The 14,759-nt window shown below is 42.5% G+C and overlaps 2 protein-coding genes across 9 annotated transcripts in view; one reads left to right on the forward strand and one right to left on the reverse strand.

The window, feature by feature from the left end:
- GPLD1 (glycosylphosphatidylinositol specific phospholipase D1) overlaps positions 1-2,259 on the forward strand; it is a 68,032-nt gene extending 65,773 nt beyond the window's left edge. For 2 of the 5 annotated variants that reach the window (XM_047857863.1, XM_047857866.1), the window contains one exon: positions 1,713-2,259. In XM_047857863.1, coding sequence (XP_047713819.1) covers positions 1,713-1,799 — 87 coding nt within the window. In that variant the 3' untranslated portion in view covers positions 1,800-2,259. Of the gene's footprint in view, positions 1-986; positions 1,241-1,712 lie in introns of those variants that run through there. The other 3 variants (XR_007152033.1, XM_047857865.1, XM_047857864.1) reach the window with 3 other exon arrangements.
- MRS2 (magnesium transporter MRS2) overlaps positions 1-14,759 on the reverse strand; it is a 39,552-nt gene that overhangs the window by 946 nt on the left and 23,847 nt on the right. For 2 of the 4 annotated variants that reach the window (XM_047857871.1, XM_047857870.1), the window contains 2 exons: positions 6,344-6,457; positions 5,219-5,827 (listed from right to left, as the gene is read on the reverse strand). In XM_047857871.1, coding sequence (XP_047713827.1) covers positions 5,717-5,827; positions 6,344-6,457 — 225 coding nt within the window. In that variant the 3' untranslated portion in view covers positions 5,219-5,716. Of the gene's footprint in view, positions 1-2,440; positions 3,450-5,218; positions 5,828-6,343; positions 6,458-14,759 lie in introns of those variants that run through there. The other 2 variants (XR_007152034.1, XR_007152035.1) reach the window with 2 other exon arrangements.

The raw sequence follows: 14,759 nt of genomic DNA on the forward strand, positions 1-14,759 counted from the left end.
CGTGCTGACAGCATGGAGCCTGCTTGGAATTCTCTCTCCCTCTCTCTAACCATTACAAGAAACCAATTGTGCTAATGATATTCTTAGCAGACTGCTAGACCAAAAGGTATGCACATTTTGGATTTTAATGGGTACAGCAGTTAAAGAGTTTTATCTTCACATATAAAGCTAAAGTACCAAACCCATTCATTCATTTAGGAGAGGATGTTCTACAGAACTGTGTGAGCTTTGAGAGAGAGAAACAAGATTTATACACGTGGGAAGTTGACAGGCTTAAGGCTAAAGCATAGTCTGAAAGTCTGACCAGTACTAACGGTGGAATGGGAGGCCTTCATAGATCATGGAGTGTGGCAGGGTGGGTGACCTCCAGCTTCTTGCCGTTTAGTGAAACTGCTCTCGGGTGGCCACCAGTTCCGATGGCTCTTGCTTTACCATCTATATAGTCAAGCCTGGTTAAGTAAAAGTTTAGGGTTATCCAGAAAAAGAGATGAAGTTTATGGGAGGATTCTCCGAATGTCTGGTGACAGAATGTGTTGTAAGCTTGGCTTGCATTTAAAATGCATTTTCTGAAAGTTAGATGTTATCAAGAACCCACCTAAGAATCACAAATACCCAGCATCCCTTCTGCCACCTGAGGAGTGGTACAGATCATCTAGAAGTTATGGTTGACTGCGTACAATGCTGCACGTTCTCCTTTGTAACGACCATTCCCCTGGGGTGAACACTGAATGTGCTGCACCAACCCCCCCCTCCCCCCACCTGCACAACACACACCTGGGATGGCAGCATGGGAGTAGCTTAGAGATGGACACAGACCACCTGAGGCCAGTCAGAGTGGTGGTTTACGGAGACTCAGGTTGGGAGTCTGAAGACTCGAGAGCATGAAGCCAGAGTCAGGACGGGGCGCACAGGGGAGCCTTGGCCGCGCTAGGTCATACGACGCCCCGGAGAAGCACGCAAACCTGACGTCTGGTTCCTGCACGCAGGTGCTTACCATCTGGGTGGAAATGTGCCCGGTAACACAGGCCCACGTATGCTGAGCAAGAGCCAAAGGCAGTCAGAAAGCGGGAGCCGGGGAAGGTGAGCTGCCAGGAACCAGGAGGAGGTTGACTAGCTGGACAGGAGGCAGGAAAGGAAGGTGTGAAATGGAGACCAAGCTCAACTATGAAACTAAACTACAGGCAAATCAAGTAAATACTTCCATAAATAAGAGGAAGGCAAGATTTTCATTTTTCCTTTTGACACTAGGGTATAAAACAGCAAAGGGCAGTGTGGTAAGGGGTCAGGAAATGTTAGCCATTATTACTTCTGGATTCCATCTGTAGTTCTCAAAATCAAATCAGAACTTTTCACAGGAGGTTTGGCCGTTTCACGGTCATTCCCTGCTCTGGCCGGCTGGACCCTGGCCAGCCTGGGTTTAGGATCATCAAGTCCAGGCTCCCAGCATGTAGACCTGCTGCCCGGGAAAACAGTTTAAACACTGGCTGCAGGCTTTGAAGACACTTCTGAAGGACGGTTCCGAAACTGGTTCAAGCAGCAGGGCCTGCCCCCAGAGAAGGGACGGAACTTCCTCAGCCCTGGTTTTCTGAACCTACAGATCTGAGAATGCGGGATTTAAACAACATCTTATCACCAGAGCATAACGTGATGCCTGGATTATGGCAGAAACTAAAGGCATTATGAATCATCAAAATGTTTTGTGTCCTCTGCAGAACCAAGTTGTCGTTGCTGCTGGAAGGAGCTCTTTGGGAGCCCGACTCTCTGGGGCACTTCACGTCTACAGCCTTGGCCTAGACTAAAGGCTGGCCTCCTCTGCGTCCGTCTCTTGTGCCCAGTCATCTCCAGGGGGAGCGTTCCTGCTGGGGGCAGGGCTCCTGGGAGTAGAGATGTCTCTGTCTGGGATGACGATGCAGTAGACGGTGACAGGGGCTCTGGTGAGCCAGGTCCCCTCCTCTTCCAGAGTTTCAGTCCTTGCTTCCCTTGCATTTAAACTTCTTCCTGACTTACTGCCTGTGCTCAAACCTTTGTACAATGTCTCTCCTCTTCACAGGACTAGCTATGTCTTTCTGATGCCTGGAAAGACCTCTCTCTCTGTGGTTCTCTATCACAATTTCTCCTAAAAATTTCCTTTTAAAAACGGTGACCCATTCCAATCAAAGTGAACTAGTGTAGTATATAGGAAAACAAATTAGAGAACTAGTATAGTGAAAAGTAAGGGGGTGAAGGATAACCTCACAACTGCAAAGGCACCTGCTGTACCTGATTTGGTCCCTTCTTGGGAGGATTATTTCATTTTCAGTGTTTTGTATAGTGAAGGATAAATACAAGCCTAAAACCTCCTTACCTTTTAGTGCCCTCAAATGCTTTTGTAGAAGCGGCTGTCCTAACTGTGGCATCTAGTGACTTTCCACTTGTTCTAGGACCTCCCAAGAGGAGCTGCTGTCGCACTGAGTTGGTACAAACTATGTAGAGAGAAGAGATCTGGCCTGAGCCAGCGGCCACTGCAAGGGACCAGGCAGAGAAGCAGGCCTTGGTCTCTCTTGTTCCTGGGCTGGTTTTAGCAGATTTCAACCGCCAGTCCTGCAGTGTGGCATAGGTAAGGGAAAGGGATCTACCCCAGGGTTTTAGCTTCACAAAAAATGTGAGAAACCATTACTACTGATCCTGTAACAGGGAAGCACACTAGTGAAAGGTACTAAAAGTGCAGGGAGAAGTAATGACAAGAACCCAGCTTCTCTAGAGGCAGAGTAGAGACTGGTCCAAAGAAGGAGTCCAGCAGAAGAGTAAAAGTTGAATTAGAAATCTAGGGAAAGCTACTAGAGTTCATTGTGAGCACAGGTGAGTACATACAGGGAAACAGGACACAAAGTCACCTCTGGATGAGTCCTGTGACTGTCCCCTTTCCTAAAGAGGCAGGCCATCTGCATGGTTCCCTAGGGAACAGCAAAAAGCACAAATACCATTTGGTTTCATATGGGTAACAATTATTGCTAGTTCTTATGTGAATTATTCTTTTTAGTTTAAGGGAAATTCATCTTTAGGGCCCAGAAATTAGTTGACTGTTGACAAGTTGTACAAGTTGAGAAGTCTGAGTGCAGAACGGATGCCTGTCTAGTACTGGACCTTTCCTTACAAGCGTGGGTTCCTTTACGCTGCCAGCACCGCGGAAGACGTCCACGCTTCACTGATAGGGCCTGTGTTGAAACACGATCATTAATGACTTACATTCTTCTTAATGCTTAAACATACCAGATAGCAAGCACTGGGCAGAGAAGGTTAAAATGTATAAGGTTGGAGGCAAGTTTTCGTGTAGGATTTTATATAGGACATTTAGCCATATTCAGAAGTGCTAATTTGTATTCCTACTGTCGGAGGTCAACCTGGCACAGAGTCCAATGCATTATGTGGTTACGTTTTCACTCCACTAACTGTAGTTCTCAGCATGGATTCTGAAATGCATAACAGAAATGGAAACATCTTGTAGGGTTTTAAGCTCTCATTAACACAAATCTGAACTTAATAATTTAACTCAGTTACCTTTATTTCAAGATATCAAAACACAGGTACATACTTGCGGTCTGTTTTTCTATGTATATGTAACAACTTGCTTCGAGATCAGAATGGTTTTATGCCTTTGTACTGCAGATCTAGAAAGATCTGAAGTGGGTCTTGGAATAAACTCAGATCTCTGAATGCCCCAGTCCAGGCACCATCCATTAGCCCACCTCCACAGGTACCACTTAAAGTGTGTTTAACATTGCAATTCCAAAAAATAAAGCTGTGTACAACTTTTAGAATGACTCCCCACTATCTTTTTATTTAGTGGTTATTCATCACAATCGGTTTATCAAGAATAAAGCGAGTGTTCAGATGTCATTTTAGGATGCTATTTTCTGCCTTCCAAAAATGAACAGTCTGAAGAATATTGTTCCTTGAACTTGTTAAACAGGCGATAAGACTGCTCGCTTACGTAACCAAGTATTTGGTATTATCGTTTATTTACAGAAGTTTATGTGCTCAGTCTGTTTCAAAATTTAAAACCACTGAACTTTGTAATTTTCAGTGTAGGCCATCTTATTACTTACTGTCCGCTAAGCAGAGCTAGCTGCCATTTTTGAAATCCTCCTTGATGTGAGCACCTTAGAGAACCTGATAAACCATCAGTGACTTCTCTGCAGACTAAGGAGGTAATAGCCATTTCCCTTTTATTGACGAGATGGGACTCATCAAAAAAATTATTTTACCCAAGTCTGCAAACTAAGTCACACCAAGAGGAAAAAGGCCAAAATTCAATTGTGTCTGATCTCAGTCAAATCAAAGCCCTCTGGGCTTTCAATTCTTCCCCTGTCACAGTTAATGTTTATAACCTACTTTACAGTGATAGCACAAGACCAGCAGCAGGTGCACTGAGGTGGGCCAAAGAGTGTCCTGTGAAATCTAAGGATTATCAGAGAGACTTTGTCTTGAAAACCACCACACAGATTTAGGACACTAGAGAGCCACGTCTATCCATGTCCCAACACCCACACCACAGAGCGTACTTGGGGGCCACTCTGTGCTGAGCTCAGGCCAGCTCCTGCCATTCTATCTTCCACCTTTGAAGGCCTCCTGTAACCACACCTGGGACTGGGGAAAATTGACAACTTCATCCGTTTTCTTTCAAATTAGGAATAAAAATGCTGTTCCAGGAGCTATCACCAAACCACTTGGTAAATGGACTCCTAAACTTCCCCATATGACATCCTATTGTAGTATCAGGTGACCCCAACATCACTGGCATATTTGTTCTTTGGAGTACAAGAGCTGCTCTGGACTCTCTGGAATCTTCCATGTTACTTTTGAAGGGAAGGAAAGCTATAATGTTCTGCATAACTAACCTCCAGAAAATATAAAAATGGTAGTTAAGATGGTAAGTAGGATAGCAATTTTGAGACTTACAAATAGCCACAGTTTTTGAATCCCAACCTGACTGTAGACAAAATTCTGAAGTTTATCCACCTTTTGGTTTTAGGAAGCCCATCTGTGGCTATGTACACTTTTTTTCGGGGGTGGTCGAGGTGACCCCTCTGTCTAAAGTCTGGGAACGACCAAGCAACAGAAGGGAAATGGTTTCTTTTGACACTATTTCTAAAGGCTTTGTTATAGCCAAGCAAAGAAAAATTGTTCCAGGGTTCAAGAAAGTGAAATCTTGATTAAATGGAATCCATGTAAGCTGATGTTCAATCGTTTCATTTTTATTTGCCTTATATAAAAAGGAGGCAAATTGAAGAAAAGACTGATTTAAAGCACAAACTTTCCAAGTGTGTTTTGAGGTTAATATAGATTTTCCTACCTTTCCAGTCACCTGAGAGTCAGCACAGGGAATCTTGTTCTTGGGAACTTCCTAAGGGCCGCTACCTGGTCTCATCACACGGGTTCATCAAGTTTTCAGGCTTTGCTTGGCGTGAGGCTGTACTTTTTTTGATATGTATAAATCAGTCTCTCCATGCCTCACATCATGTCTCTAAAAACAGCTTTTTCAGTTTGTGGAAGATAGAATTTTGGCCTTTTACAAAGCAAGTACTTTGCAATTAAGTTCTAGTACTGTGAGTGCCCTAATATTTTTATCAGACATTATAATTTAAGTATCAGTGATTTTTTTCAAGTCTATGATTCTTAAAAGAAAATAAAGGTATCAGAAGTTTCTCGTGACTACTATAAAAAAATAGTCCCGTCTCTACCGGGTTGTCAGGACACTCCTGCTTGATCCGGGTCCATCTGGCCGGAAGCTGTGTTTCATTTCCATGCTTCTGTCTGCCTGAAGGGTTTTTTTGGGTAAAGAGGCCATCTAAATAAAGAAGGGAAATTAATCATTTTAGTTGGTGTCTGTCTGAAAAGAAAAGCCCCTAGTAAAATGAGAACTACCTACCACACGAGGGAAGGACCGTAAGACTTGTATCGGTACCTTACGTGCTTACTCCTGCTGTGAACAAGGAGTAGAAGGGGAAGAAAAAGGGTAAACTTTTATCTTGATGAGGACACTACATTGTCTACATTTCAGCTGGGGTTATGACAAAGCCTGCGGCAGCACTGCTAACATCTGTCTAAATACGTAATGCTCGTCACGGTGCTGCACACAGAAAAAGTACTTCTAACTTGTTTACTGTGCCAGGCACTGTGCTAACAAGTACTTTACGTATATTATTTAACTCTCCCACTAGCACTTTAACTGGCAGATGGGGAAAGTGAGGGAGGCTTAGAGAAATTAAGTGATGTGTTCAGGGTTGCAGAGCCTGTGCCCACGTAAGCCCAGATGTGACCCCTGTGCTGCACTGCTGCGAGCCAGACTCTCCACACCACATACCACAGGAGGCAAAGGAGCTTCGAGCTGTCGTCCCAGGAATGACAGCAGACGCCTCCAGATGAGGCCACTTCCCATAAACATAATTCCTGTAATCAGCCAAAACACCCTATGGTCCTAAAAGAGAACACAGTTAATTTTAATCACAAAAGGCCGGGTTCCTTAGCAGTGGAATTTCCCACACTACTCTTGCCCCAGAGCTTAAAAGAAGCCTCTTGTCTGTCCAGCTCCTTCCTGTAGGAAGGACCTAAGAACAAGCCTTGACTGCACCCAGAGACCCAAGAATCAGAAATAAATTAGAAGGAAAACATGATTTAAAAGGGCTTAAATAGGGGCGCCTGGGTGGCTCAGTCAGTTGAGTGGCCGACTTCGGCTCAGGTCACGATCTCACGGTCCGTGAGTTTGAGCCCCGCATCGGGCTCTGTGCTGACAGCTCAGAGCCTGGAGCCTGTTTCAGATTCTGTGACTCCCTCTCTCTGCCCCTCCCCCGTTCATGCTCTGTCTCTCTCTGTCTCAAAAATAAATAAACGTTAAAAAAAATAAAAAATAAAAGGGCTTAAATATTTTAAAATCGGGGCGCCTGGATGGCTCAGTTGGTTAAGCTTCTGACTTTGGCTCAGGTCTCACGGTTTGGGAGTTCCAGCCCCATGTCAGGCTCTGTGCTGACAGCTCAGAGCCGGGAGCCTGCTTCGGATTCTGTGTCTCCCTCTCTCTCTGTCTTTCCCCCATTTGTGCTCTGATTCTGTCTCTCAAAAATAAATAAACGTAAAAAAAATTATTTTAATCATCTATAAGCCAAACATAACTTGTACTTTGTTTTCTTCCAGTCTTTGTTTACATACATACAAACCTGATCAGTTACACACAGAGAGTATACACACATTTTTTGCGTATGGCTACAGTTCCCAAACTGTGAGCTGTGGTGTCCTGAGCATCACAACACCCCCAGAATATTTTAAGTTTTTAAGAGGAACACAGTGACATCTGCAATGTACTCTGAGAACCACTAGTAAGTTGTTTGACTTAACTACTTCATATAAAAATTGTTAGGTAACATCTCAAAAACTACAACATAATAAAAAAACATTTGGTCTAGTGATACTATGGAAAGACACTAACCATCATGGGCCAAGGAAGTTTGGGAAGCTCCGACTTATACAATAAGTATTTCCCCTGTGATTTTCAGAATCGTTGTATTTTTGCAGTATAATGCATCCATGTACAGAACCAGACTTGATGTTTACTATCCCACAGGGAAGGGATTCCATCTATAGCTCTGTCAGTTGGTGATCAACCACAGCCTCGTTAGCTCCAGTGACTGAGAGCTCACCTGTCCCCCAGGTAATTCCGTTACACAAATGATAAACTATCACTGTTAGAAATTCATACCATGCATGAAGGAGAAACCCACCTCCCTGGATGGAACATGAACTCAGAGTTAGACATAAGCTATCAGGGAGACAAATGCTAAATGAGTTAACTTTTGTTAATGTTCACACGTTTTCTAGCCATCCAAAAAAAAAAAAAAAAGGCCCTAGTTTATTAAGTAAAAGTTATGTCTAAATTTTTTTTTAATGTTTATTTACTTGTGAGAGAGAGAGAGAGAGAGAGAGAGAGCAAGAGCAAGCAGGGGAGGGACAGAGAGAGAGGGAGACACAGAAGCTTAAATAGGCTCCAGGTTCTGAGCTGTCACAGCACAGGGCCCGATGCGGGGCTTGAACTCATGAACTGAAAGATCATGACCTGAGCTGAAGTCGGACAGTTAACTCACTGAGCCACCCAGGTGTCCCAAGTAAAAGTTATGTTTAAATGAGACTTAGTGTACACGGATCACTACTATCTTTGCTGCAGACTGATTCAGTAATCCGCGTATGAATCAAACATCTGGGAATGCCAAAATGGGATACACTCGAGAGGTTAAGCCAAGTTCCAACCAAGCTTGAAATTCCACGTGCTACTAAAATACAGAGAAACTGCATTTGGAAGATGGTGCAGTAGGAGGACCCTAAGCTCACCTCGTCCCAGGACACAACTAGACACAACCAGACTCACATTAGTGTTATTAACCCAGAAAACGACCTGAAGATGGGCAGAACAGACTCTGCAAATAAATGTAAAGAAGAAGCTACATCCAAGAGGGTAGGGAGTATGGAGACAGGGTGGGGAGCTAAATGAAAGTGGGGCTGTGCACAGAGGGAGGAACCTGCTGGCACAGAAGAGGGGAGAGAAACAGACCGTCACACAGGGGGGCCTGCACGGGAAGACAAATCCACATAACACTGGCTTTGTAAACCAGAGAGGCTAAATTTTGTCAATTCTTATAATCAGAAAAACTTAAAACCTGGAATTTAAAAAAATCAGCAGACTTGGGCACCTGGGTGGCTCGGTTGAGCATGTCTCAATATTGACTCAGGACACGATCTCACAGTTCATGGGGTCGAGCCCTGTGTCAGGCTCTGTGCTGATAGTGTGGAGACTGCTTGGGATTCTCTCTCTCTCTCTCTCTCTCTCTCTCTCTCTGCCCCTCCCCCATTTGTTCTCACTGTCTCTCAAAATAAGTAAATAAACTTAAAAAATATATAACTAAAATCAATCAATCAATCAATCAATCAATCAGCAGGCTCAACTTTGGGAGAGCCGAGAAGTCAAGAGGAAACTGAGTCCCTGCCTTTAAAGAGCCAACACGAGAAACAGCCCAGGGGAGATACAGCATAGAAGCAGCAGTGTGAGAGCGTGTCCTGGAGGAGTCTCCCAAAGGTGTCTGTCCCTCCGGGACACGCAAAACAAAGGACCTGGCAGGTGCCATTTCCCTCCACACCCACAGCCAGGCCTGCCTCAGTGCCAGCGCTGTGGTCTCCTCCCCCAGGAGACCCAACAAACCTTGAGAACACGGACACTCCTACACCCTGGGCACTTTGTGCATCCACAAACTCCAGGGCAGGGGCCCATCAGAAGCAGCACCCCCAAGCCTGGCTGTGTGCAAGCAGCCCCAATGGGGGCCAGCACCGCTCCAGAGTACCTCCTGCCCGGGGACAGGGGAAGGTCAGAATGTGGCCCCAGCAGTGGGCTGGGGCCAGAAAGCTGATCTGACTGTAGGCCCTGTCCGCCAATGAAAGCTTCTCAGGGGACAATGCTGGAAAGCAGCCTGCAGTTCGGTGCTACTGCATCTCTGACAAATGCCTGGTATGACTCAACTCAAGCCCAAGGTGGAACCAGACTGGCCCACTAACACCACAGAGACCAAACATCGCCCAGAGTAGGCAAAGAGCCGCTGCAGACTGCGGGACTGAAGGTAAACGTGGCCCAGACACAACAGTCAGGTGCACTCCAAACACACAGGAGACACCTCTGAAACGCCAGGTTTTGGTGAACAGGGGACGGTGTCCTGCAGGCACACAGGACCTATTCTTCACAAGGCCACTGCCTTCAAAAGCAGGAGACATAGCTGACTTTACTAATACATAGAAACAGACAGGGAGACAAAATGAGGCAGAAGGATACGTCCCAAATAAAAGAATAGGACACAATCACAGCAAGAGACCTACGCAAAATGGAGATAAGCAACATGCCTGATAGAAAATATAGGGCAATGATCATATAGTTACTGGACTTAAGAGTGGAGGACATTAGTAAGACCCTTAACAAGGACATAAAAAAGAACCAATCAGAGATGAAGAACACAATAAATGAAATTAAAAATACACTAGATAGAATAAATGGAGGAAGCAGAAGAACATATCCATTGAGGACAGAGTAATGGAAAGTAATCGAGCTTATTAGCAGGTGAGAGACAAACAAGTTATAAACGAGAATAGACTTAGGGAACCCAGTGACACATCAAGTGTAATAACATTCGCAATGCAAGGATCCCAGAAGGAAAAGAGAAAAGGGAGAGCAAATTTATGTGAAGAAATAACGGCTGAAAACGTCAAGAATCTGGGAAAGGAAACAAATCCAGATCCAGGAGTCACAGAGACAGTCCAACAAAATCAACCCAGCAGGTCCACACCAAGACATATGGTAATTAAAATGGCAAAAAGTGGTGATACAGAGAGGATATTAAAAGCAGCAAGAGAAAAGAAGAACATCAAATACAAAGGAAACCCCATAAGGCTATCAGCTAATTTTTCAGCAGAAACTACAGGGAAGAAGGGAGTGGCAGGATATATTCAAAGTGATGAAACGAAAACAATCTGCAGCCAAAATTACTCTATCCAGCAAGGCTATCATTCAGAACAGGAGAGATAAAGAGTTTCTCAGACAAACAAGTATAAGGAATTTATCACCACTAACCCAGCCTTATAAATGTTAAAGGGGACTCTTGGGAAAGACTGTGAGAGTATGAAAAGTAGGAAACACAAAAGCAGTAGAAATAAGTATATCTGTAAAAAATCAATCAAGGGACTCACAAAATAGAAGGATGTAAAGTATGACATCATATACCTAAAATGTGGGAGAGGAGTAAAGGATGGTTCAAACTAAAGTGAACACCAGCTTAACACAGACCGCTATATGCACAAGATGTTATTTACAAACCTAATGGTAACCACAAATCAAAAGCCAGTAATAGATATGCAAAAAATAAAAAGGAATCCAAGTATATCACTATAGAAAGCCAACTAATCGTGAGAGAAGAGAGCAAGGGAACAAAGGAACACAGAAGAACTATAAAAGCAACCATAAAACAAGTAACAAAATGGCAAAAGGTACATATCTATCAATAATTACTTTGAATGTAAATGGACTAAATGCTCCAAAAGACATAGGGTGACAGAATGGATAAAAAAACAAGACCCATCTATATACTGCTTATAAGACACTCGTTTCAGACTTAAAGACACTAACAGACTGAAGGTGAAGGGATGGAGAAACGTTTATCATGCACATGAATGTGAAAAGAAAGCTGGGGTAGCAATGCTTAGATGGAAAAAATAGTTTTAAAACAAATACTGCAACAAGAGACAAAGAAGGATGCTACAATAATCATAAAGCAAACAATCCAACAAGATATAAGAATTGTAAACATTAATGTACCCAACATGAAAGCACCCAAATACGTTAAACAGTTAATAACAAACATAAAGGAAGTAATCAATACAATAATAATAGTAGGGGACTTTTAACACCCCACTTACATCAATGAACAGATCATCCAAACAGAGTATCACTAGGGAAATGGTGACACATCGGACTAAATGGATTTAACAGATATATTCAGAACATTCCATCCTAAAACAGCAGAATACACATTCTTCTCCGGTTCACATGGAACATTCTGCAGAACAGACCACATATCAGGCCACAAAACAAGTCTCAAAAAAAGTCAAAAAGACTGAAGTCATAACACATATCTTTTCTGACCACGATGCTATGGAACTAGAAATCAACCATAAGAAAACAATCTGGAAAGACCAAAAACACATGGAAGTTAAATACCATGATACTAAACAATGAATAAATCAACCAAGAAATCAAAGAGGAAATAAAAAAAAAAAGCTACAGAGACACAAATGAAAATGAAAAACCAATGGTCCAAAATCTTCAAGATACAACAAAAGTGGTGCCAAGAGGGAAGTTTATAGCAATACAGGCCTACTTCAAGAAGAAAAATCTCAAACAACTTAACCTTACATCTAAAGGAACTAGAAAAAACAAAACCCAAAGCTAGTAGAAGGAAAGAAAAGAGCAGAAATGAAATAGAAACTAAAAAAAAACCAAACCAACAGATCAATGAAACCAGGAGCTGGTTGTTTGAAAAGATCAACAGAATTGATAAACCTTTAGCCAGACTCTTCGAAAAAGGAGAGAGAGAGGACTCAAATCAGAAATGAGGGCGCCTGGATGGCTCAGTGGGTTGTGTCCGACTTTGGCTCATGTTGTGATCTCAGTTTGTGAGTTCAGGCCCCATGTTAGGCTCTGCACTGACAGCTCGGAGCCTGGAACCTGCATCAGATTCTGTGTCTCCCTCTCTCTCTGTCCCTTCCCTGCTTGTGCTCTCTTTCTCAAAAAATAAATATTAAGAGATAAAAATTAAAAAAAAATCGGAAACGAAATGGGAAATAAGTGGTGTCACAGAAATACAAAGGATTGTAAAACAGTATTATGAAAAATTATATGGCAACAAATTGGACAACCTAAAGAAATGGATAAATTCCTAGAAACATATAACCTCCCAAAACTGAATCAGGAAGAAATAGGAAATTTGAAGACCTATTACCAGCAAGTAGGACTTATTCCTGTGATGCAAGGGTGGTTCAATATTCGCAAATCAATCAACATGATACATCACATCCACAAGAGAAAGGATAAAAACCGTACTGATCATCTCAACAGATGCAGCAAAAGCATTTGACAAAGAACAACAGCCATTCATGATAAAACCCTCCACAAAGTAAGTTTAGAGGGCACATACCTCAACAAAATAGTCTGTATACTGGAAAACCCAATAGCTAATACCATCCTCAATGGTGAGAAACTAAGAGCTTTTCCCCTAAGATCAGGAACAAGACAAGGATGTCCACTCCCATCACTTTTATTCAACATAGTACTGGAAGTCCTTGGCTCAGCAATCAGACAACAAAAAGAAATAAAGGCATCCAAACCGGTAACAAAGAAATAAAACTTTCACTATCTGCAGATGATATGACACTATATGTAGAAAACCTGAAGGACTCCACCAAAAACCTGCTAGAGCTGATACATGAATTCAGTGAAGTTGCAGGGTACAAAATCAATGTACAGAAATCTGTTGCATTTCTCTACACTGATGATGAAGCAGCAGAGAAAAATTACGAAAAGGGCCCATTTACAATTGCATAAAAAAAAAAATAAGATACCTAGAATAAACCTAACCAAAGAGGTGAAAGATCTGTACTCTGAAACCTATAAAACACTGATGAAAGAAGAAATTCAAGATGACACAAAGAAACGGAAAGACATTCCATGCTCATGGATTGGAAGAATAAATACTGTTAAACTGTCTATACTACTCAAAGCAATCTACACATTTAATGTAGTCCCTATCAAAATACTGACTGCATTTTTCACAGAGGTAGAACAAACAATCCTAAAATGTGTATGGAACCACAAAAGACCGCAAATAGCCAAAGTGATCTTGAAAAAGAAAAGCAGAGGTGGAGGCATCACAATTCTGGACTTCCAAGTTCTATTTCAAAGCTGTAGTAATCAAAACAGTATGACACTGGCACAAAAACAGACACACAGACCAATGGAACAGAACAGAAAGCCCAGAAATAAACCCGCAAATATATGGTCAATTAATCTTTGACAAAAGAGGCAAGAATATGCCTCCTATGGAAAAAGATGGTTTCTTCAACAAATGGTGCTGGCTCAACTGGACAAATAAAAGGATGAAACTGGACCACTTTCTTACACTATACACAGAAATAAGGTCAAAATGGATTCAAGACCTAAATGTGAAACGTGAAACTATAGAAATCCTACAAGAGAACACAGACAGTAACTTCTTTGGCCACAGCAAGTTCTTTCAAGATAGGTTTCCTGAGGCGATGGAAACAAAAGCAAAAATAAACAATCAGGACTACATCAACAGAAAAATCTGCACAGCAGAGGAAACAATCAACAAAACTAAAAGGCAGCCTATGGAACGGGAGAAGATATTTGCAAATGACGTATCGGATAAAGGGCTAGTATCCAAAATATATGAAGAACTGATCTAACTTAACACCCAAAAAAACAAATAATCCAATTAAGAAATGAGAAGACATGAACAAACATTTCTCCCAAGAAGACATACAGATAGCCAACAGAAGAGACAACATGAAAAGATACTCATCATCACCTATTATCAGGGAAATGCAAACCAAAACTACAACGAGGTATCACCTCACACAGGTCAGAATGGCTAAAGCCAACAGCACAAGAAACAACAGATGCTAGAAAGGATGTGGAGAAAAATGAACCTCATGCACTGTTGGTAGGGATGCAAAGTGGTGCAGCCACTGTGGAGAACAGTGTGGAGGTTCCTCAAAAAGTTAAAAACAGACAACTACCTTATGATTCAGCAATCACACTACTGGGTATTTACCCAAAGAATACAAACACACTAATTCAAAGGGATACACGCACCCCTATGTTTATGGCAGCATTATTTACAACAAACAATGGAAGAACCCTCAGTGTCCATCAATAAATGAGTGGATACAAAAGATGTGTTTTTTACACACACACACACACACACACACACACACACACACACACACACACACAGTCAGTCATGAGGCACCTGGGTGGCTCAGTTGGTTAAGCTACCAACTCTTGATATTGGTTCAGCTCATGATCTCACGGTTGGTGAGATCAAGCCCTGCATCGGGCTCTGTGCTGACAGTGTGGAGTCTCCTTGGGATTCTGTCTCCCTCTCTCTCTCTCTGCCCCTCCC

Source organism: Prionailurus viverrinus, chromosome B2 (assembly GCF_022837055.1).
Source record: "Prionailurus viverrinus isolate Anna chromosome B2, UM_Priviv_1.0, whole genome shotgun sequence".
Taxonomy (NCBI): domain Eukaryota; kingdom Metazoa; phylum Chordata; class Mammalia; order Carnivora; family Felidae; genus Prionailurus; species Prionailurus viverrinus.